Genomic DNA, 24,387 nt, shown 5'->3' with positions numbered 1-24,387 from the left:
AACAGGATCATGATCTGTGGAGGCTAGTTTGTGAAAACCACAGTCTGGAAAAAGTATGATCTGAGATGTCTTTAAAATTCCCTTGCTAATAAGACAGTCAGAAATTTGGAGAAAAAAATCTATTACCCTGGTATATTTTCATTACCCTCAGAATATGCTGTACTTCATGCCAACAGATAAGCTTCCAAAATAAATGATGATGGCTCCATTACCATGTGTGCATGTGTATATATACAAGTCTCTATGTTCACCCAGTATAGCTTTAAGAATGTCTGGACTTTTTAATCTGGACACTCTACATGCTTGTTTCTTTTGCATATAAAAGATACTGTCAATATTACCATTAGGATGTTGGCTAAAGGTTCGATAGTCAATATTACCAAAGGATGTTCGCTATGATCAATCTCATAATTTTGTCATGCTTTTTACAAGGTGAATCCACGTTATTCTTTCTTGGATTACAGAAAAGAGAAAAAAAATAGGCAAACTAAGCATTGCTCAACAGAGCACACAAAGAGGAGATACTGTAAGTCTTGTGCACCTGGGCTCTGTTCTGAACAGAAGGAAAAAAAAAAAGAAAGAAATTCCCTAAATATGTTATTCTGTCTTATTCAGCTGTGTTTAGCAATATATCTCAAGGTGAGTTCTGAGGGATAATTATGGCCATTACTCAAAAAACATCCCTAGTCAAATGTAAAATGTGCCAGTAGAAAAAATGAATCTTTAAGAGATACGATAGTGTTTTCCAAATTGATTTGATCAGAAAAACCCATGGCACATTAAATGAACATTAAATCCTTCTATACAGATGATCCATTCACTCCCAGATCATTCAAATACAACCTTTGGTTAAAGGGCATTATTAGAAGCAAAGTCTGAATCATGGAAGTGACTAGTTGAAATCTAGGTATGGCTGTAATACAACTGATACAGGATTTATCAGTGGGAAGCCATAAAACAGTTTAACAGCTTCATGTTCAAATACTTTAAAAAGTAAACAACATACATGAGGGTGAAACCACTAAACCGAAGGTCAGCAAGCTAGGGTCTACAGGTCAAACATGGCCTGTCACCTATTTCTGTTCAGCCCTCTAGCTAAGAACAGTTTTTACCACTTTTTTAATGGTTGGTAGAAAAGAAAAGTGAGAGAAGAGTATTTCTTGCCACATGAAATTTAAATGAAATTCAAGTTTCAGTATCCATCAATAAAGTTTTATTGGAACACAACTGTGCTCATTTGTTTATATATTATCTATGGCTCCTTTCAAGCTAAAATGGGAAAGGCTAGAGACAAAGACCACATGGCCCGCAAAGCCCAAAGTATTTACTACCTAGCCCCTTACAAAAAAGGTTTGCCTGCTCCTGTTCTAAGCAAATATTCCAGTATCTACAAATCTGAACAGCAGATACTCAGAGAGATGCAATGTTCTATCTTTGTTCTAGGAGACTGCCACTACTCTGAACACTGTTGGGACTCCTTTAGTGGAACTGAGTTCATTGAGGAAGCAAGTAGGCTGAATATGCAACCTGGAGACACTAGGCCTGGGTCTACATCTGAAGTAAGCCTAGCAACAAAAGATGCAGAGTCATGGTGTATTAGAAATAGTTCCACATTTTAGAAAAGGGAACCCTCTTACACTTTTGATGGGAATACAAACTGGTGCAGCCACACTGCAAAACAGTATGGAGATTCCTCAAAAAGTTAAAAATAGAACTACCCTATGATCCAGCAATTGCAGACCAGGTATTCACCCAAAGAATACAAAAACACGAATTCAAAGGGACACATGCACCCCTATGTTTACAGCAGCATTGCCTACCATAGCTAAATTATGGAAAGATTCCCAAATGTCCACTGACTGATGAAGGGATAAAGAAGATGTGGTATATATACACGTAATTGGATATTACTCAGCCAAAAAAAAGAATGAAATCTTTCCATTTGCAATAACGTGGATGGAGCTAGAGTATTGTGCTATGCAAAATAAGTGAGGGAGAGAAAGACATATGATTTCACTTATATGTGGAACTTAAGAAACAAAACAAACAAGAAAAGGAGAAAAAAAAAGAGAGAGAGAGGAAAGTCAAGAAACAGACTTTTAACTATAGAGAACAAACTGATGGTTACCAGGGCAGAGGTGGAGGGCGAGGGGTTGGGTTAAATAGGTGAGGGGGATTAAGGAGTGCAGTTGTGGTGATGAGCACCAGGTGCTGTATGGAAGTGTTGAATCACTAAATTGTACACATGAAACTAATATTACACTAAATGTTAACTGATTGGAATTTAAATAAAAACTTTTAAAAAAATAAAAAAAAAATACCTCCACATTCTAATCATATTCTTCTCAGACTACCATATTGTGACTTGGACAAGACACTTGTAAATCACTTTCAGAGGCAAGAGAAATTTAAGTTATTTTCCAATTAAAAAAAAAATCTATAAATCACACTAAAGAACCAACTCCATCACATTCCAATAGTGATGTTAGAACAATGGGTAACCAGGTTGACTTTGTTTACCAGACTTGTACTCAAAAGACATCAAATATACTATAAAAGAATAAAAATTTAACCTTGATTGCTAGTACACAGAAGTGTGCATATTCTGACAGAAATGTCAAATAACAAGTAGTAAAAATGTTTGGAGCAACTGGCAGGGTATCTCAAAGAGGGATACAGATTCTTGGTATTAATACTTACAAAGCAATTGTACTGAAGTATGAAAAATATGGTGCACGTGGTAAGAAGTCAGTAATATCTTATTCGTGCCAACAGCACATCATCTTTTAGTACTTGACAGAAATTCAACGATTGACAGTAAAATCAATAAGCCCCAAAAAATAACTAGCTAAACTGACTTCCTTGAAAAGAATGGTCCAATAAACTGGGAATACTAGAGTTTTATATGACAGAGCACCTGAGAATTACAGAAAAATAAAAGAGTAATAATCAACAACTCTGAACAGAGCCAGCCAAAATAGAAAAAGAACAGGACTTCATTATTATTAAAAGAAAGTCAATCTGACAGTGAATACCCTTGTTTAACAGAATTAAAGTCTGCTTACTACACTGTGGTAACTACAAACTGTTGTAGGTATCTTAGTGCTCTCCTAAGATTCAAATCCCAAAATGAAGGTCAATTATAGGGAACATTTGTACACAGGCTCTTCCCTCAGAAAGCAGCTGGCCCCCATGACTTTCTAAGGCATTCAGTGACTTCCAGATCCAGGCTTCCCCGGCCAACCGATTTCAAATGCAATCAACTCCTTTCCACTCTCTCCCTCTTTCCCCCTCCCTGTTCCTTCTACCTTTTTCTCTTCCTTTCTCTGCTTTTCTGCTTAAAAGTTCTCCACAGACCCTTTTACCACCTGACTTGCTATATAGTTAATTTCTGTATGAATTTGTCATCTGTTTTCCTCATTGGAAAATAGGCTCCATGAGAACAGAGGTTTTATTTTTGCCCATTTTGTTCACTGCTGTATATAAGCTCCCAAAATGCCATATGTGATCAGTAAGAACTTTTGTTGAGTGGATCAGGAAATGAATGCATGCAGCTATCAGAAAACTATAGATGTGGCTAAACATCTCCTTTACTTCACAATTTTGAAGAAAACAAATTTCTACAAAGATTATCCATTACAGCTTGTCTAAATCAACAAAAATTCTGAGTTAGGTAGTAAAAAAAAAAAAAAACCCATAAAAAAAGAAAATATTTTCCTTAAGTAAAAATTTCATTGTGTTTTACTTGTTCTGTTGGCTGTTTCTATATCCTAAATGGAGTGGGGATAAATAAATAGAATGTTGAGTAGAAGATAAGCATAATCCTAAAATAGATTATATTACAACCTAATATTCCCACATGATATGTCTGAGCATAATCAGAAGAATCTGTCAGGTTACCTGAGCTATAGAGGCCTGAGGGTTACCCAGTAAGTTTTTGAATGAACGCTTGGAAATCCATCTGAGTTGATGACAGAAGGAGGTGGCATAGGTGATCTCCCGAAAGGCTGAGCTCTTCTTTTTCTGACCCTCTGAGAGTTGATTTAATTCATCTTTTGTTTTTCTGGAGAAGGCAGAGTTGGCATAAAACTCAGCTATTTTTTCAATGAGTGGAATATCTCTCTTGGAAGGTTCTTCAGTCTCCTTGGCTTTGGAATAAAAGTAGATGAAGAAGGGAAACTTTATTAATAGAGTAACAACTGATTTAGCCCATTTTTCGGCAATCCTTTTCTTAGATTCTTCCCTAATACCTTAATTCTAATGCTTGAGTATAAAAAATTATTAGATCTGTCATTGCTCTACAACATTAGAAAAATACAGTTAATTGGGGTGCCTGGGTGGCTCAGTCGGTTGAGCGTCTGACTTCGGCTCAGGTCATGATCTCATGGCTCATGAGTTAGAGCCCCACATCAGGCATCGGGCTCTGTGCTGACAGCTCGGAGCCCGAAGCCTGCTTCGGATTCTGTGTCTCCCTTTCTCTCTGTCCCTCCCCCGCTCATGCTCTGTCTCTCTCTCTCTCTCTCTCAAAAATAAACATTCAAAAAAAAATTAAAAAAAAAGAAAAATACAGTTAATTGAGTGACTACTCCCATAAACTTATGAATACAGCAAACCTACTGACCTTTTCCTAACTATAATATTTGAACCCTAATTCTTTTAAAATAGACATCTTATCGTAGCAAGTTATAATTCCTAATAGAAAAATTTTGCCTTTGTTTTCTTCTATATGCAAATACATAAATTGCCAAGTTTCTTATTTCAAAACACTATAAAATCCATGGGCATTTTTTAAATAAAAATTCCCCTTAGAACTGATACTATCATATAAATGCTTATTTATAAATTAAATCAAAAATATTCTCAACAGTCAAGGAAAACAAAATCTGTGTTGACCAGTGCCATAGAGTGAATGTTTGTGATCCCTCAAGATTCATATGCTAAAACTCAATCCCCAATGTGATGATATTTGAAGGCGGGACCTCTGAGGGGTTAATTAAGTCATGAGGGTGTTGTCCTCATTAATGGGATTGGTAAACTTGTAAAAGAGGCCTCAGAGAGCTCCCTCCCTACTTCCACCATGTGAGGAGGCAATGAGAAGATGGTGACCCATCTCTGAACCAGGAAGCGGGTCCTCAACAGACAATGAATCTGCAGATACCTTCATCTTGGACTTCCCACTCCAGAACTGTGAAAAATAAATGTTTACTGTTTAAGCCACCTGTCTATGGTATTTTTGTCACGGTAGCCCAAGTGGACTAAGACAACGGTTATCAGAGGACAGTATTAATATAAATTCACAAAGCCATGATTTAATGAGTTGCCACATTGCTAAACTTCAGCTAATGCAGTGAAGCAATAACCTGTGACTCTCAACAGATTTTCATACCTTCACCCGCCTGGTCCTGTCTGTTTAATACCACAGCAGAGGAGTCTCCATTAATGACATCCAGGAAGAAGTCTGCAGGGTTATTATAGGGCTCACACTGGTAACCTACAAAAGAAGGCAACTCAGGTACGCAAACTTGATGGTCTTGGAAAACAGAAACTCACTTACAGGGTGAGAGAGGTGAGGGAGAGGGAGAGAATCTGACAACTTCTCCCTCACTTTTTTTTTTCTCTTCTCCCTTCACTAATTTACCTTTTCTTTTTATACATTCAATCACACAACATTTCAGCAATGCTCTGTCTCCCAGAAAAATACACACTTAAAACCAACCTAGGACTCTCAGAAAGTTCATACTAGGTCCTTACCCATCTTAGTTCATGAGACCTGAAACAGCTATCCTCAGTATGCTCTGAGGCTTATCAGAACTTCTTCAAAAATAGAAATATAGGTGCAAATAAAAATAAGTTAAAAAAAAATGCTGTAGCTGGAACTAATGCTCTTCAAAGCAAGGCCACAAGCAAAGAGTGCTACAGCACAGCAGGACTGTCCTTGGGAGAGGCCAGGGGTGTGTTCTGCTCTCCAAGTTCACCTGGGGATGGCCAAATATGCATTCATTGTGCTGTCATAATTCCAATAGGGAGAACAAATCACCAGAGCAGCACTCCCAAGAGAATGTGACTGGCACAACACAGCTGAATGCTTATCTCAGCTTCTGTGGCACAATCCTCTGGACTCAACTTGGCCTCCAGTTTGACTCTAGGTTCATCTCCCCTAAACTCCTTAGACCTGTGTGTGCTTATTAACTTTAAATGATGGACATTAAATGGAAATTTTTAAAACTGGCTAGTGAATATTTAAAACTATATTTGGAGTCATGGAGCATCATCTATAATCGTATCCAAATATCTCTAAAATGAAGCAGCGGCGCCTGGGTGGCTCGGTTGGTTGAGCGTACGACTTTGGCTCAGGTCCTAATCTCACGGTTTGTGAGTTCGAGTCACATGTCAGGCTTTGTGCAGATAGCATGGAGCCTGCTTCAGATTCTCTGTCTCCCTCTCTCTCTGCCCCTCCCCGGCTCATACGTGCACTCTCTCTCTAAAAAATAAACATTTAAAAATTTTTAATAAAATAAAGCAGACAATGTGAGTATTAAAAAAAAATTACAGGGGCGCCTGGGTGGCGCAGTCGGTTGAGCGTCCGACTTCAGCCAGGTCACGATCTCGCGGTCCGTGGGTTCGAGCCCCGCGTCGGGCTCTGGGCTGATGGCTCAGAGCCTGGAGCCTGTTTCCGATTCTGTGTCTCCCTCTCTCTCTGCCCCTCCCCCGTTCATGCTCTGTCTCTCTCTGTCCCAAAAATAAATAAACGTTGAAAAAAAAATTAAAAAAAAAAAAATTACATACTTCCATTCTAAATAGAACCAAGCAGTCCAAAACTGTCAGAAATGTCGGTCCCTCAAAGACAACTAGTCATTCTATTAACTGGCAAGTCACTCACACCCCCTCAAGGCCTAAATCTGCAATCTAACGTTACTAGAAAATTTTAAGTAGCATCTTATGAACCTCCACCAAAGGAGACTAACATCTTCTACGAGGGAATACAGTGATAAAGCCTGATCCATAATACAGTCAAGAAGATAACTGGAGGATACTATTAGGCCTTTCCCAAAATGTTCAACAGACATAACTGGCTATGAAGCCAACATATATCCTGAACTGAAGTGGGAAGCAGATCAGGTAAGGCCCAGTAGAAATACTCCTGCACACACATGCAGGCATACTCAACCAGGTCAGGAAAAAGACCCAAAGAACAGGCTAGTGCTGCAAAGTGAAGAAAAATTCTAGCACCAAACTACCAAAGTTGTGTTGGAATGGGGGAAGCCATGGTATGTCTACTCAAAAATCAACAGCATTCCTATAGACCCCTTTTACTCTCTTTAGGATTCTCTTAATAAAGGATCTTACTACATGAAAAAGTCAAGCATACCCATTAATGTAAAGTAACCCAAGGCCTCCTGGGCAGGCCCATGGAACATTAGTCTTCCTGAGGCCAACAAGGTGAGGCTATCAAACAACTTGAAGATAGAGTAACGAGGCTGATGAATGGAGAAAATGATTGTTCGTCCCTGTTCAGACATCCTAAATTAAAAGTGAAAAAAATAAAAGTCATTAAATGTCTGAGTCATTAAACATGTGAAATGTGAACATCGTGGCAACTTTATTCCTGCCTCTAGGTTATCTATTCTTAGTTCGACTTGATTTTCTCTTACTAACTTCTCATTTCATATTATCTATCTGATAGTTAGGAGACCTCAATTCGGTGCTTCTATGAAGCACTAGGGTTTCTAAAGTGTGTTCCATGGGCAGTCTACATCAACCAGAAGAGTAATTAAAAATGCAAATCTCCAGGGTCACCTGGGAGGCTCAGTCAGTTAAGCGACCTACTTCAGCTCAGGTCATGATCTCATGGCTCATGAGTTCATGCCCCGCATTAAGCTCTCTGCTGTTAGGACAGAGCCCGCTTGAGATCCTCTGTCCCCCTCTTTCTGCCCCTCCCCAACTAGTGCATGCACACTCTCTCTTTCTCTCTCTCTCAAAAATAAAGAACCATTTAAAAATGCAGATCCCTGAACATTCTCAGACCTATTGGGCCTAGTGAATCCATACATCTAACAAGCACCCAGGTAGTCCTGTAAGTACACTCAAGTTTGAAAACATATTATAGACTAAATATTAAAACAATGATTGCATGCCCCATTCTCACTGATCATTTAAATCTCTTGGCTCTTTAGGAATTGGTTTTCATTCTTTTCCCTTAATGATACAATTAACATTACTGAGTACTTACTATGTCTTTGCTACTACATACTTTATAGATAGCCTTATCTAAATTTTCACAATATTGTTACAAGGCAGTACCAATATTACCATTACCTTTATTTACAGATAAGACTTAAGAGAGCTGAGCAACTGGCCCTAAGTGTCACAGTTACTTAAGGGGTGGGGTTGGGAATTGATCTAATTCCATGGCCAAAACATTGTTAAACTACCTTTACACAGGAGTTACTACTTACGGGTAGAAAAAAAAAAAAAAAAAACAAAGGCCAAATCACTGTTAAAAATCTGTTATTATTGGAAATATTTTATGAGAGGTATCATGTCAATTTAGGCATTTTCTAAGTACCTACTTACTATATGCTAGCAGTGTCTATAAGTTCCTTCCGCCCCAAATAGGAACGGGCCAATAGATCAATCATTTCAATACAGTGTGGAATAAAAGAAGCTGAGGGTTTCTTATAAGCAAAATAGAAGACTATAACCCAGTCTGAAGTAGTGTATCAAAGGGGCCAACCGGAGTAAGCCAAGAAGAGAAAGTGTAGTCAGGTGGAAGGAACATGACAAAAAAAGTATGCAATAACAAGGTCTACTAAGGAAACTACAAGTAGTTCAATGCCATTGCAGAGCCCAGAGGTATGTGCAGGAGTTGGGACTGGGGGAGGGGAAAAAGTTAGTAAGAGAGACTGCATCAAAAAATAAGCCCATGATGAATCCCTTCACTCAGAAGCTGCAGCTTTAGTCAGACGGTAAGAAAGGGCTGGTGAAGCACTGGAAGCAGGAAAGTGGATTGGTGTGAAAGCCTTGTGGTCTGAGGCCCAATGACATCAATATCAGTATCTCCTATTAGACATGTAGACTCTTGGACTCCATGCTGTAGAAACAGAATCTGATTTTAACACAACCCTAGTGATTAGTGTGCACAGTGGAGTGTGAAAAGGACCAGGTTAGAGCCCTCCAACAGGGGGAACGATGCTTGTGTGCTAACTAGAACAAAACATGATAAAACATAACACAGTCAAGTATGCCACATCAATTCACCATTCTCTAATAAATGCTGTTAACATACTTACAGATGACAAAAATATCATGCATTCTCTAACTGAACCCGAACCCCAGACCCATTAGTTGGCATCTTCACTTATATGTGCAACTGACATCTCAAACTTAAGATATCTAAAATCTTCCTATTGCTTCTTATTCTAGCATAGAGACTTGCTTATGAGGGCATGTACATCAGAGGTAGCAAGGTAATGACAAGGAGGGGATGTCATTAAAGGTGATGTGTTTGGTAGCTTTTAAAAAAGTGGGGGTTAGGGAGCAGTCCCAGAGATAGTGGGCAGAGGAAATGGCCAGAGTGACTAAGAGATTAGTAATATTTAACAGTTAAGTTACTTGGCTGACCAAGTAAGTAAATATATTGAGATAATGACAGCTAAGACTTTGTCTGTCTAAAAAATCATTTACAAACATGGAAAGGGTGGGGTACCTGGGTGGTTCAGTCAGTTAAGTGTCTGACTCTTGATCTCAGCTCAGTCATGATCTCACATTTCGTGAGTTCAAGTGCTACACCAGGTTCTGCTCTGACAGCACGAAGCCTGCTTGGGATTCTCTCTCTCCTGCTCTCTCTGCCCCTTCCCCACTCATGTGCTCACTCTTGCTTTCTATCTCAAAATAAATAAACATTTTAAAAAACAAACATGAAAAGGGAAAAGACTAAAAAGAGGACTCATGTTAGACTAGATTGGAAATTTTACACATTCTTGAGTTTTTTAATACACACATACTAACAGAGCAATAGTTACAGATGTATGTTTGTATCTATCATTCTATTCAAAAAATATATATGTATACACATATGTAATTAATATTCCATATATTTTCCAAATAGAAATAGGTGTCTGGCTGGCTCAGTCAGTGGAGCATATAACTCTGGATCTCAGGGTTATGAGTTTGAGTGCCATGATGAGTGTAGAGATTACTTAAAAATAAAATCTTTGATAAAAACAATATAAAAATATATTTCTGTGTTATATATATACACATACATAACGCACATGTACACAAATATTTCCTAGGTATGTCTGCTAAGTGGGTCTGGAAGCAATGAAACTTCCAGTGTAGTAGCAGCAAGCACACTACACTAAGTAAGCAGATCTTGGTTTCTAAATTCTGACTACACCAGAAGGTACCGGGGCTCCTTAGAGAAACATCTGACACAGGAAAAGGACAAGATGAGCCTGGATCATCTTGTTGACCAGGAAGTAGAGAAATGCTTGAAGAATGATTAGAAAGCATGTCAAAAGGACACAAAGCCAGATTGAAGGGGCTTCCAATGGCCAAATCAGGGCTAATTTAATCATAGAAAATAAGTAATAGCAGACTATAATCTATTGACTAAAATAATATGAGTAAAATGAATAGAGAAGGAGGAAAAGTTCTTGGTAGTAGAATGCCAACTAATATATGTAGAAAGAATGATGTAAATAGAAAATCACTTGGCAACCATCACACCAATAATTGATCGAGGCAGAAGTTGTGAGTACATGCTAAAACTGGTGGGTAGAGATTTGATGAGAAACAGGATATGGACATAATAACCAGTTATCTCCCCTGACAAAATATTAATCAATTACAAAGGGAAAAATAATTACTTCACAGCAGGTACACCCAGCAGACACCAACATGACCAGCTGATGGTCGTGAACATCACCCATGGAAAAGTCAAAACCATGCAGCCCCTCTCCTCGTTAGGGAAATACAAATCAAAACCACACTGAGATACCACCCCACACTGGTCAGAGTGGCTAAAATGAACAAATCAGGAGACTACAGATGCTGGTGAGGATGTGGAGAAATGGGAACCCTTTTGCCCTGTTGGTGGGAATGCAAACTGATGCATCCACTCTGGAAAACAGTGTGGAGGTTCCTCAAAAAAATTAAAAATAGAACTACCCTATGACCTAGGAATAGCACTACTAGGAATTTACCCAAGGGATACAGGAGTGCTAACGTATAGGGGCACATGTACCACAATGTTTATAGCAGTGCTTTCAACAATAGCCAAATTATGGAAAGAGCCTAAATGTCCAACAACTGATGAATGGATAAGGAAGATGTGGTTTATAGATACAATGGAATACTACTTAGCAATGAGAAGGAATGAAATCTGGCCATTTGCAGCAACGTGGATAGACCTGGAGGGTATTATGCTAAGTGAAATGAGTCAGAGAAAGACAGATACCTTATATTTTCACCCATATGTAGATCTTGAGAAACTTAACAGAAGACCATGGGGGAGTGGAAGGGGGAGAAAAAGCTATAGAGAGGAAGGGAGGCAAATCATAAGAGACTCTTGGATACTGAGAACAAACTGAGGGTTGATGGGGGGTGGGGGAGAGGGGAAAATGGGTGATGGGCACTAAGGAGAGCACTTGTTGGGATGAGCACTGGGTATTGTACAGAAACCAATTTGACAATAAATATACAATAAAATAAATAATAAAATAAAATAAAATAAAATAAATCACACAGCCCCTGATTTTTGCACAAGAATACAACATCATTTCTGTGGTATCCCTACCAAGAATTCATGGCCTGAGTCTAGTCATAGAGAAACACTGGATGCATCCAGGTTGAGGGCCACTCTACGAAATGTACTCTTGAAGACAGATAAGGACATGAGAGCCAGAAAAGACTAAAGAACTGTTCAGAATTAGAAAATATTTTAAAAATCATTCCTGGAGAAAATTCTAAGCCAGAAAGGAGAAAGAGACACTTTTGGGACAACTGGTGAAGTCCAGCTGGAGTCCATGGGTTGGATGGTGGTGCTGGCAGCAATGTGGACTCCTTGGCTGGGAGGTGTGTAAGATGGAATTGTAGGAGGAGTGTCCTTGTTTCTTAGAGATATACTCCAGAGTATCTAGGGGTGATGGTACATGATGTCAGAAAAAGACTATGTGGGGTGGAGGGACGGAGGGAGAGCAATGCACATAAATGGTAACAGTTGGGGAATCTAGGTAAGAGGACATGAGATTTCTTTGTACTACTCTCGTAACTTTTCTGTTAGGTTAAAATTTATTTTTAATTTTTTTAAATGTCCAAAACTTACTTTTGAAATTTCTCCTACAAACATATTCTTCCCACTGGTGGAATAAATATAAATGCAATTCTTTTCTCCATTCTTCCATTTTTCAGGTCCCAAATTTTAGAAACTCATTCTTTCAATAATCACTTCCCATGTCCAATTCATGAACTAATTCTGTTGGTTCTATCTTTAAAATTGATCCAGAATCCATGACTTCTCACCAACTCACCACTACCATCCTAGTCAAAACCAGCATCCTATCTCCACTGAGCTAATACAGCCTCCTGACTGCTTTCCTTATACTCACCTTGCACTACAGTCTTTTCTCTACACAGCTGCCACTCTTCTGATCTAGAACTCTCTAAAAGTTTCCCATGTAACCTAGAGACAATAAAAGCCAGTTCTTACAGTGGCCTACAAAGCCTTTGTAATCTGCCACCCACTCAATTCCATCTCATGTCCTATTCTGTTATGGACTGAATTATGTCCCCCACCCAAAATTCATGTTGAAGTTCTAACCCCTATGACCTCAGAATATACCTGTATTTGCAGACAGCATCTTTACAGAGGGACTTATGGTTAAACAAGGTCATATGTGGGCCTTAATCTAAGTGAGGACGCAGATTGAAGATAACTACAGACAAGCCAAGCCAGGGAGAAAGGCCTCAGAAAAAACAACTCTACTGACCCTCTTATCTTGGGCTTTTAGATTCCCAAGAATATGAAAAACTAAACTTCTGTTGTTTAAGTCACCCGGTCCATTGATACCACGTTATGGCAGCCCTAGCAAACTAATCGATAAGCAGTCCCCATTCTACCTAGTTCACCAGCATCCAGTCCCTCTGGCCTTCTTGATATTCTAAACACATCAGGCACACTCTGCCTCAGGACCCACTGGCTCTTCCCTCCAAGGAGGACTCTCTTCTCCCAGACATCCAGGTCCTGCTTACTTGCTCGCAGCTCACATATCACATCATTGAGGTCTTCTCTGACCATCCTGCTGTTTAATATAGCACCCCCACCCCCACTACAGCCATCTTTTGCTATGCTCTTACCGTGCTTCATTTTTCTTGAAACGCTTCTATTTGTCGATCAACTGTTTCCCTTGAACAAAGACAGAAGAAATTGCCCTCACTGCTGAATTCCCTACACCAAGAAGAACACCTGATATACAGCAGGTGATCAGATATTCTCTCAGCATGGATGAGAGAATAATGTTCCTATAGCATTTACCTCTTCAGGAGCAAAAGGACAGCATTTGCTGTGCTTGAGTCTAAGCCAGTTGTGGGCTCATCTAGGAACAGGATGGCTGGATCAGTAATAAGCTCCATTCCTATACTAGTCCTTTTTCTTTCTCCTCCAGACACACCACGGATAAACTGAGTTCCAACCTAAAACACAAATATCATTATTAACAATTACAACCACAGCCACTATTGTTTGTGGAGGTCCTACAATGAGCCGACCCTGTAAGAGGCAATATCTCATCCCTTGCTTATTCAAAATAGCAAGTAAATAAAAATATGGGAAAAGAGGTAGGTTTCTCTTTAATAAAATGAGTAAACTGAAGCTCAAATCAGCTAAGTGGCTAAGACTGCTGTGAAAGCCATGCTTAACAGTACTATATATTCCTTACCAAGTCAAATTAGAATAGTAAAAGATTTGGCCCTGGCATACTGAAATCACAAACCAAAAGGGAGATAAAGGTAGGAGAGAAGAAGGGGAAAGCATCTATAATTTATTAATCTTCTTACACTCTCCCTCCTCACCCCTCCAAAAGTCCTCAGTGTGGTTTGGGAAACAGAAAGTTCACTTTCTATTATACCACATTAGCACCTCTTAAATCACCATAAGGCTTCCCAAATTGACCCTGCATATATCCCAACTCACTGCAGAATTCCTCACTCGTTCTTTCAGACAAATCCAGAAGACAGAACATTCTACAGGGCAACTGTAGTCTTTTCTTTTGGCTCAGTCTTTTCAACTAGTCGATGTCATTGTATGTAGTGGGGATCGAGGGGACAAGAAAGTTTGGGGGGAGGTAGGAAGCAATTCCTACATTAAGAGTCTTCAAAGAGATAATCAAGTGCTACTGATGCCCTTGGCTGGATCTTGTAACAATTGAGCCATAACAGACATTTTGGAGACAATTGGGAAAATGTGAATGAATAGGGGCTTAACGTAACTGATATTAAGACACTGTTAATTTTGTTAGTCAATAATGGTATTGTGGTAATGTAGGCAAATGTCTTTTTTTTAAGATGCATAATCAGTTTTCAGGAGTGAAATATGATATTTATAACTTTCTCTAAAATACTTCAAAAAATACTTCAGAAAAAAAGCTGAAGCACATATGGGATAAGATGTCAACAACTGGGAGATCTAGGTGAATGTTATTAGTATCATACCATTATATTAATTATACCATAATCATACAATTAGGATAGTAATCAGACTATTCTATGTTTAAAATTTCATAAAAAGTAAAAAAAATGTTGAAAGTATTTTCAATCAATTAGATAGATAAATTCTAAGAAGTGAACAACTACCTTCAGCTCATTTCCCAGGAATTCTATGCAAATAAGTTAGGGCAATGGCTGTCTATTTGTAAAGAAGTTTTACCTAAAAATAAAGATTGGAAAGCACCTTACTAAAAAGACAAAATGAAAAACAGAGCCAAAGCAAAGGAAACCCAAACCCATAAACTCATAAAACAAAAGTAGTAAATGGTGGCATCCTGGAGTGCTGCTTCCAAGCAAAATATAGCAAAATACACTTAACCTTTTTTTTTAAATGTCAGTATCACATGAAGCAGCAGCCAGCAGAATGCCCCCTTTCTTCATTATCTCTAAGTCGAGGATAGATTTCACAGGGGGATTAAACTATTGCCACCACAGGCTCAGTTAGTAGAGGGTACAATTCTTTTTTTTTTTTTTTTTTAATTTTTTTTTTCAACATTTATTTATTTTTTGGGACAGAGAGAGACAGAGCATGAACGGGTGAGGGGCAGAGAGAGAGGGAGACACAGAATCGGAAACAGGCTCCAGACTCTGAGCCATCAGCCCAGAGCCTGACGCGGGGCTTGAACTCACGGACCGCGAGATCGTGACCTGGCTGAAGTCGGACGCTTAACCGACTGCGCCACCCAGGCGCCCCTAGAGGGTACAATTCTTGATCCCAGGGTTGTAAGTTCGAGCCCAAAATTGGGTGTAGAGATTACTTAAAAATAAAATCTTTAAAATAATAAAGAATGCTAAACTACAGCCACCACAATCTAAAAAGCTCATCTTCACCCAAAGCTTCAAATGTCTTCCCAGCAAATCTTTCATCTCTAGTCATCAACTGTAAAGTTCTCTCATTCATTTCATTTCTTCCTCCTGACTCTGCACAACCACAAAAGGAGTTATTTTTGTCTGTCTGGCCCCAAACTGTTATCTCTAAAACCTAAGAACCCAGCACATAACAGACAATATGTAAGTAAATATTGGCAGAAGAAAGGAAGATATGAAGAGGAGAGGGGAATAAGAGACAAAAGTACCAAAAGAAAGGCTATAGAAAAACGACTGGGATGCTACACAAACTAGAAATAAACCCTAAGTTAGGGGTGCCTGGATGGCTCAATTAGTTAAGCATGTGGCTCTTGATTTCAGCTCAGGTCATGATCTCACGGGTTCATGAGTTTGAGCCTCACATTGGGCTCCTTGCACTGACAGTGTGGAGCCTGCTTGGGATTCTCTTTCTCCCTCTCTCTCTGCCCCTCCCGTGCACACGCTCTCTCTCAAAATAAATAAGCTTAAAAAACAGGAAGAAAATTCTACTTTCACTAAATATAATTTTGAAAGCCAAATTATATGGGGCGCCTGGGTGGCTCAGTCGGTTAAGCGTCCAACTTCAGCTCAGGTCACGATCTCATGGCCCGTGAGTTCGAACCCCACGTCGGGCTCTGGGCTGATGGCCCAGAGCCTGGAGCCTGCTTCCGATTCTGTGTCTCCCTCTCTCTCTGCCCCTCCCCATTCATGCTCTGTCTCTCTCTGTCTCAAAAATAAATAAAAACGTTAAAAAAATTTTTTTTAATGAAAGCCAAATTATAGCAAAGTGAAACGTAGAGCCAGAACCCTTGGATTTTTGCCATTTAAGAATTCCAGAAATATACCTCAAAAGCAATGGAACAAAGTCTCCTGGAGGAAGAGGAAGAAGAGCTAAAAGGGGAAAGAAAACAGGAAGAAGGAAAGTTAGTGTAAAGACAGTGGATGACCCATGACAAACGGTGTGGGAAAGCGTCAAGAGCTATCATCACATGGAAAGGGCCTCGTGCTCTTTGCAAAGACACTTCTATATACTAGAGCACACTGCCACACTTCATTTGCAGGGTTCAAACACTTTTAGTTTTTTTCTGGCTAATTTCCATCTCCATATTATGTTTTTCTCATCTTTACACAAAGCAGTCACTTTTGACCACACATATTATAGAAAACTTCTGAATAAGAGTTACACTATCTACACAGGTAAGATCTTATTTGCCAGCTACGATCCTGTCTGTTTTTTCCACATTACCTTGGAATCCGCCACTTTATCCAGACCTAACTCCTGAATGACCCTGTTAATCCGCATATTTTTTTCATTAGTCGTCATAGTTGTTGGAAGCCGTAGAGCTGCTGAGAACTGTAAATTTTCTCTCACTGTCAGAGTGCCCATCACGACATCATCCTTAAAGCAAAATGGCATTTGAATAACACATATTAGGTCTTTTCTAATACCATCACCCTTAAGTACATGTAATATAATCCACAAGAATAACACACTCAATTTAAAGTCCTAGCTAATGATGTATTTGCAATCATACAAATGACAACAACTTCACATACAGACAGCTGAAAAAGCCTGATGACATAATTTTCATTCTGTATCAGTACACCCAAAGAGACACAGGTCATTATGATTATTACCAGCAGATATATCAGACTGCTTTATACAGGATTTACCAGAAGATCTTTCTAAGCTCGAAGAAGGACAGGGGTAAAGGTAGGGCCAAAAGGGAATTCAGTAATGTCTTATGGAAATGATAACTAGAATGGATACCATTGCCCTTACCATGGTTATATTCCAGATTCTCCCTGCCTTTTCATTTCACACTACTCTGAATCTTACGGGGGATTATGAAAAGCTGGTGGAAAGAAAACTGGTTCTATGAGTATGTCATATAGTCAGTTGGAAGTACACTGAACTATCAGCCAAGGTGCTTGCCCACATAGAAATAGAAGCAAGCTAAAAAAAGAAATGCATAAATACTTACTTGTACCACATAACCTGAATTACATTTGAAATTGGCAGGTCGAGGTGCTCCATTTATCAGAACATCCCCAGATAATCCATGTGGATCTTTCCTTGCAGCTAAGACATCTAACAACCTATGAGAGGACATATACGTTGTGGTTTTTCTCCAATTCAGGCTGTATCTCTCAGCTCCACTGAATCCAAATTCTGCTCAAGTTAGAAAATTAACTGATCAAGAAATTCTATAGATTACCTAAAATTATGTATATTTTTAAATTCTTACCTTCCCTTTTTTAGTATATGCTACAATAAAGCCCAAAGACACGAAACCGAGGCACTGTTGGCTGATCCAGCACAGACTTCCGAAAGAACCTTCCAGGCTGTGACCTTGGGGCGTCTCAAGGCAAGCAATGTGCTCCTTTGTCTAAGACACAGGCCTTAACTTATGCCTTTGGCTCCATCTCCCCACTTTCTATTTTCTCCCTCCTTTCTCTCCCCATAGCTCAAATCATAGCCAATAGCTGTACGCCAATCATGTCCTGTTATCATGTCCTTCCTGTTAGTAAGCTGACCAAATAAGATTTCCCGGTCCTTGAGACAACCACAAGCTAGCACTATTGCATGTTACCCACAGAGCCTAGAACCAGACTAGGTAGGCTGCAAATGCTCAACAAATACATGCTCACGTAAAAATAATCTTGAAAAGCACATTTAAGCTGCAAAGAAAAACCTGACTTATATTATTATACTCACGAAGATTTGCCTCCACCTGTGGGTCCCAGAATGGCATTGAGGCCAGGTCTCATGATGCCACTGTAAACACAGAGACATACCAATTTAATGGCTTGTTTCAAAACTGGTTCTATTAATTTAGGGTCTGCATTTAATACACTCAATGAAAGTGATTAACAAAAAACAAGCACAAACCAACTCTTAAAAGAAAAAGACACTGAACTGTCAATTAACATAAGTCCCACATACAAACGATGTTAATCAATACTCAAGACATCTAAGAAAAATGGCTTGGGTCCCTCTAAATTCCTTTCACTTCTTCTCTAAATCATTTATATTTTTTGAAAAAGGACACAAGGGAGTTCAAGTTTCCTCAAAGTAGCAGAGTCTAGTGAAACATCTCTGTTAACATTTATCCCCCCAAACACAGTGTAAAGAGCTTCAGTCTTAACTAATGTTCAGTGACATTAATTATCTTCAAGTCACCTCATTTGCTACTCAGTCAAGTTCTACACAATTAACGAGTCAATGGACTTCTAGAATCCCCAGTAAGAGTGTTCTCACTGCTTAAGTCTACTCAGACTAAAAAACAATATATCTGAAGTAGAAAGTCAATGGCTAGAATAAAACACCTCACAGGTAAAACAAACAAAAAACACATCACCCGTTCTTAACCCTCACAAATTTTTTACTAAATTAGAAATAGTAAAATATATATTCTCAATATGTATCATTTTCTTCCTTATAAAGTTTCAGGTAATTGGACTGGGAAATTCTCAGTGTAGAAGTGATAGATGCCACTTTCTGTAGGGGACAACTTAAGTTGTCACAACTGTAAAATGGCTGGTGGATGCTAGGGTGAAATGTAGCTTTCACTCTGTTACTCAACTGTGGTGCCTCACACAGAAACACTGCACAAACACAATGAGTTTGGTAAACTAGGAACAAGCTGTAGAACAGAAAAATCTCTTATTCTTTCAATGACCTCTTCTCCTCCCCCCATCCCCGAAAGTAAAAAGACATACTGGCTGAGTGAACTTTCAAGATGCATTTATCTGGAGCTCTTGATTCATCTTCTTTATTAATAGCTACCTAGTAACTGTTTCTAAAATGACCAGAAATAAGCTTGTCATTCACTAAGACTTCATTATCAGAAAAAATCTCCAGGTTTTTAAAACATTTACTCAAGTAAAGACCAACTAATCCTAAATGATTAGCCCAAAATTGAATGTGAATGCTCTAGGACAATTTTATAGGTCCCCAAGCTGGGCTTACTTTGGCACTAAACCCTAGCATTACAGAAAACAACAATAACATACAACCACAAATGCAAGAAAGAGTTCCAGTTGGGAGCAGTGGCTAATTCTCCCTCCATTCATTCAACACAATTATCCAGTGACTACTACGTATGTACAAGACACTCTTCTAGGACATGGGACAGAGAATAAAACAAAGTCCTAGGCCTCCTGGAGTTTACAGTCCAAGGGCCAGCAAAAGAGCTGGTCACCTGTTTTCTGTTTTCATAAACAAAGTATCATTGAAACAGAGCCACACTCATTCATTTACGTCCATGGCTGCTTTCACACTACAATGACAGAATTGACCAGTTGCAACACAGATGTATGGCCCATAAAGATGAAAATATTTACTATAAGGCCCTTTATAGAAAGTCTGTTGACGCTTGTTCTGGTTTATGGTCTACAATCCCCTTGTTTCCCCACCCTGCCCTCCACTCTACTATCATCCCTCCAAACTCATTTCCCACCCTTATTTACTGCTTTACAGCATGTACATGCAGGAAAATCTCCCTCACTGTATTGTAAAACTTTGTCAACAAGATGGTGCAATCTTGTGTCACCCCCCACCCCACCATAGCATGCAGCACAGTGGTACAATGGGCAGATCACTGAATACATCAGATGAAACCTAGCTAAAGGATTCATGTCACATCTATCACATTTTAGTGCATAATGGTTAATCCTCTGGTTTCATTTTATGAAGAGGTCCATGCCATTCCCACTGCTTGGAGCTACCTTCCCTCCCTACCTTGTTCTACACACACACTCTTCACTCTCTCTCTCATTCCCCCGGGCCTCCAGTTTAGGATTAGGGACTTCCATGGTATCTTCTAATCCCCCTATCTGTCCCTCTAAACAGTAAAGTCCTCTACTTGTATGAATCCACCATTAGACTAGAAGGTTTCTGGAACAGAGGACATAACTGTGTCACTAACATCTTATACAATGTCAAGCACCTCATAGACACTTAAAATTTATTGAATAAATGAGTCTCTACATTTTTATAAATGACAGTTACTTACAGGAAAGCTAAAAAAAAAAAAGTTTTCAATAAAAACAAATGTCAAAAGACACCTGGGAAGCTCAGTTGGTTAAGCGTCTGACTTTTGATTTCAGCTCAGGTCATGATCTCACAGTTCGTGAGACTGAGCCCCATGTGCACTCTGCATTGTCAGTTTGGGATTGTCTCTTTCACTCTCTTTGCCCCTCCCCTGCCCCCACACATGTGCTCTTTCTCTTTTTTCTCTTGCAAAAATAAAAACAAACTTTAAAAAAATGTCAAGAAGTAGGAAAAACTTCTTGACAGCTGTAACAGAACACAGGCTGTGAAGGGAGATGGAAGGAACAGAGGTGACAGCTAGAGGGCAGGGTAATTACTTATATTAAGGAATAAGAAAAGTAAGCAAATCAGTAAGTATATTAAGGATAATGAGAACCAGGTTTTTTACTTTTTGAGATATTTTATAAAAATAGAAATGTAGAAAGAACCCTAGGTATAAGATTAGAATTGAAGGTATTACTGAGAAGTCATGAGTTTTAATCTATATACACAAATAGATATAGAAAGCTTTAGGTACATGTATAAGCATGTGTGTGTGTGTGTGTGTGTGTGTGTGTGTGTGTGTATATATATATATATATATATATATATATATATATTCCCTAGGTCTACCCACTGAGAAGGCCTAGAAGCTATGACATCCCAATGGCAATGAACATTCCAAACACCCAGATCTTGGTTTATAAATACCATCCTCCATGAAAAGGAACAACACCTAGTTCCAGGTCTGAAGCAGGGTAAGTATTCAGGGAGTCTGAAACTTCTTGCTGTGCCAAGAAAATACTCAAATGAGAAAATATATCAAAAGAACAAGGTAAAAAAAGCAAAGGTCTCCCACTGACCCAATCAGGAACAGTAAGATTATCAAGAAGAATAATGATAATAATGCAATACTATTGAATGGTATTGAATATGAAATCCATGAGTCTATACTGATATAAAGAAATGAATGAAGAAAGGAAGAATAGAGCTTTTTTTTTTCTTTTAGTAGACTACAATCTAATCCATACTGAAGAGTTGGATGAAAACAGAAAAATCACCTTTTGATAACTATCATAGTGATTGTTACTGCTGACTTGGGAAGGAGGAATCAATGGGGGCTAAAGCTGGTGGGCTGAAGATTAATGAGGACTACAGTTTTGGAATAATGTCAGAGTATCTCCCCTCATAGTATTTATCAATTACAAAGTAGAAATGGTAACATTATGGTGGAAAAGGCTGGTAGACACCAACATGACCAAGTAATCAAGGTTCAAGGGTGAGACAGAAAAATACCAGGTTGGATGAGACAAAAGAGACATGATGTGGTGGTTAGTTAAGTATGTTAAGGGCGTGGTTGACTGACAGTCCCTTAGCACCCACCACTGCATTCACTATGAGGCTGCACTTCCCCTGGGCTGCTCCAAAACAATGACTGAGTCGCTATATAAAAGAGGATCCTTATTTCTGGAAAACATACACCAAAGGAGTTAAGGATAATAAAACACCATATGGACAGCTTGCTTTTAGAAAAATGCTAATGATAATGGGTATATAAAGAGTAAAAGTAACGAGCAAATGCAGTGAAATGTTGACAGGTGGGGCATCTGAGTAAAAAGTGCAGGTTTAAGCTTAAAATTATGTCAAAATAGGGTCACCTGAGTGGCTCAGTCAGTTAAGCATCTGACTTTGGCTCAGGTCATGATCTCACAGTTCATGAGTTCAAGCCCCACATCGGGCTCTTTGTTGACAGCTCAGAGCCTGCAACCTGCTTTGGATTCTGTTTCCCTCTCTCTCCGCCTCTCCCCCACTCAAGCTCTGTCTCTCTCTGTCTCTGAAAAATAAACCTCAAAACTTTTAAAAATTATGTCAAAATAAATTATAAATTAAAAAAATCCTGAAACAGTATAACAAATTTCCCTGGAGATTAAAAAATATCCACACATCTACTGGTATGGACCATTTTTTCCATAGATCTTCAACCTTCGTGAAGGAAAGCCCAAATACTGGGTATGGGGACAAACTAAGTGTAACAAAAAGGTTTTTCATGAGGAAGTAAAATCTTACTTTTTTTTTTTTTTTAATTTTTTTTTCAACGTTTTTTATTTTTTATTTTTGGGACAGAGAGAGACAGAGCATGAACGGGGGAGGGGCAGAGAGAGAGGGAGACACAGAATCGGAAACAGGCTCCAGGCTCTGAGCCATCAGCCCAGAACCCGACGCGGGGCTCGAACTCCCGGACGGAGAGATCGTGACCTGGCTGAAGTCGGACGCTTAACCGACTGCGCCACCCAGGCGCCCCAAATCTTACCTTTTTGAATGCTAATAGTCAGATTTTGTTTTGTCTTCTTCCCCCGACAGAGGAAATCAGGTTCTAGTTACTTAGATCTACAAATGAGATTACAAAATGTCCAAAGGAAAAACAAAACTCAAGATTCTCATCAGATTTCTTGAAATACAGTTACTACTGTGAATGCTGGCAGTGCTATCAAACACAAATCAAAAATTAGGTTTATGGAAGCAATCTTTCCCCATCCCAGAAACTCTACTTAGTTGAAATCAACAGATAGGGGAAACATAAGAATCACCGAAGCAAAAACAGGGATGACCTTTCTCAGTGATCCCTAAACCAGACATGTGAGTAAACAAGGAAACCAATCCCACCTGTCCTTTTAACTATAAAATTATAAAGAATTACAAAATTTGACTGAGTTTTTATGAACCTAGTTCTGCACGCAAAGATGAACTCATCCATTGCTGAAATGCATACCAGTGAACCATAAAACTTTATGAAGCCTTGAACAGATGACACTTTTACAGTACCAAGTTACTAAATCTAGTAGTTTTAAAACATAAGCAAGATAAATATATGCTTGCACAGCACGCATTTTAAATCTATTCAACTTGCACATATTCAGGTCCTTTGTTACCTTCCACTTAGCACAAAATCTGAAGTGACCAACATTTTCTTTTTTGAGTATTAATTCTTTTAAGTTTATTTATTTATTTTTGAGAGAGAGAGAGAGCACAAGTGAGGGAGGGACAGAGACAGCGAGAGAGAGAATCCCAAGGAGGCTCCACATTGTCAGTGCAGAGCCGGTCATGTGGCTCAAACCCACAAACAGTGAGATCACGGGCTGAGCTGAAATCAAGAGTTAGACACTCAACTGACTGAGCCATCCAGGCACCACATGACCAACATTTTTTTGATTATGATGTTCCACAAAAAAATTATCAGCTTTTTAGAAAGGAAACTTTGCATCTACCATTCTTCTCCTATTTTCCTACTCAGGGTTTCTCAACTAACACACAAAAGCAACAAGGAAGTAAGCTTGACAGTAGGTATTACTCCATGGACAAAGTTTTATCTAATCCTACAAAGCACCTGGCCTCCTGGTAACCCAGTCGATTTCAGATCCCCAGAGTCTCCCTGCCCACAGATAAAAGAGCCCGAGAAAGTTACTTTCTTTGTCTAGGAGTAGTTATTGCCCCTATTAAACAAACAAACAGACTATGCTGTCTGAGCATACCTAGACTCACTCCCTCCTCCACAGACAGGAAAAATCAAGCTCACTTCCGCAGACATCAGAAAAACATTAAAACCCTGATGGCTATCATTTGTGAAAGAGTAGAGATATCTGGGGCCAACTAGATTCTACATAAATGCTCATTTTTCTCTCCCCACTCTACCGCCCACTCCACCACAACATGATGCATTCGCCCTGGATGAAGAGAATGAA

The 24,387-nt window shown here is 39.1% G+C and overlaps 1 protein-coding gene across 5 annotated transcripts in view; it reads right to left on the bottom strand.

Moving 5' to 3' along the window:
* ABCG2 (ATP binding cassette subfamily G member 2 (Junior blood group)) overlaps positions 1–24,387 on the bottom strand; it is a 132,260-nt gene that overhangs the window by 18,756 nt on the left and 89,117 nt on the right. For all 5 annotated transcript variants that reach the window (XR_006296147.1, XM_043572205.1, XM_043572209.1 and 2 more), the window contains exons 3-9: positions 18,332–18,391; positions 17,598–17,712; positions 16,859–17,011; positions 13,538–13,695; positions 7,370–7,521; positions 5,387–5,491; positions 3,901–4,148 (exon numbers count right to left, since the gene is read on the bottom strand). Coding sequence is in view for 4 of the 5 variants with exons in the window: in XM_043572205.1 (XP_043428140.1) it covers positions 3,901–4,148; positions 5,387–5,491; positions 7,370–7,521; positions 13,538–13,695; positions 16,859–17,011; positions 17,598–17,712; positions 18,332–18,391 (991 nt within the window). In the remaining variant the exon portion in view is untranslated. The remainder of the gene's footprint in view (positions 1–3,900; positions 4,149–5,386; positions 5,492–7,369; positions 7,522–13,537; positions 13,696–16,858; positions 17,012–17,597; positions 17,713–18,331; positions 18,392–24,387) is intronic.

This window comes from Prionailurus bengalensis, chromosome B1 (genome assembly GCF_016509475.1).
Source record: "Prionailurus bengalensis isolate Pbe53 chromosome B1, Fcat_Pben_1.1_paternal_pri, whole genome shotgun sequence".
In the NCBI taxonomy this organism is placed as follows: domain Eukaryota; kingdom Metazoa; phylum Chordata; class Mammalia; order Carnivora; family Felidae; genus Prionailurus; species Prionailurus bengalensis.
Note: the sequence above shows the minus strand (reverse complement) of the source record. Positions and strands in the feature narration are given on the sequence as shown.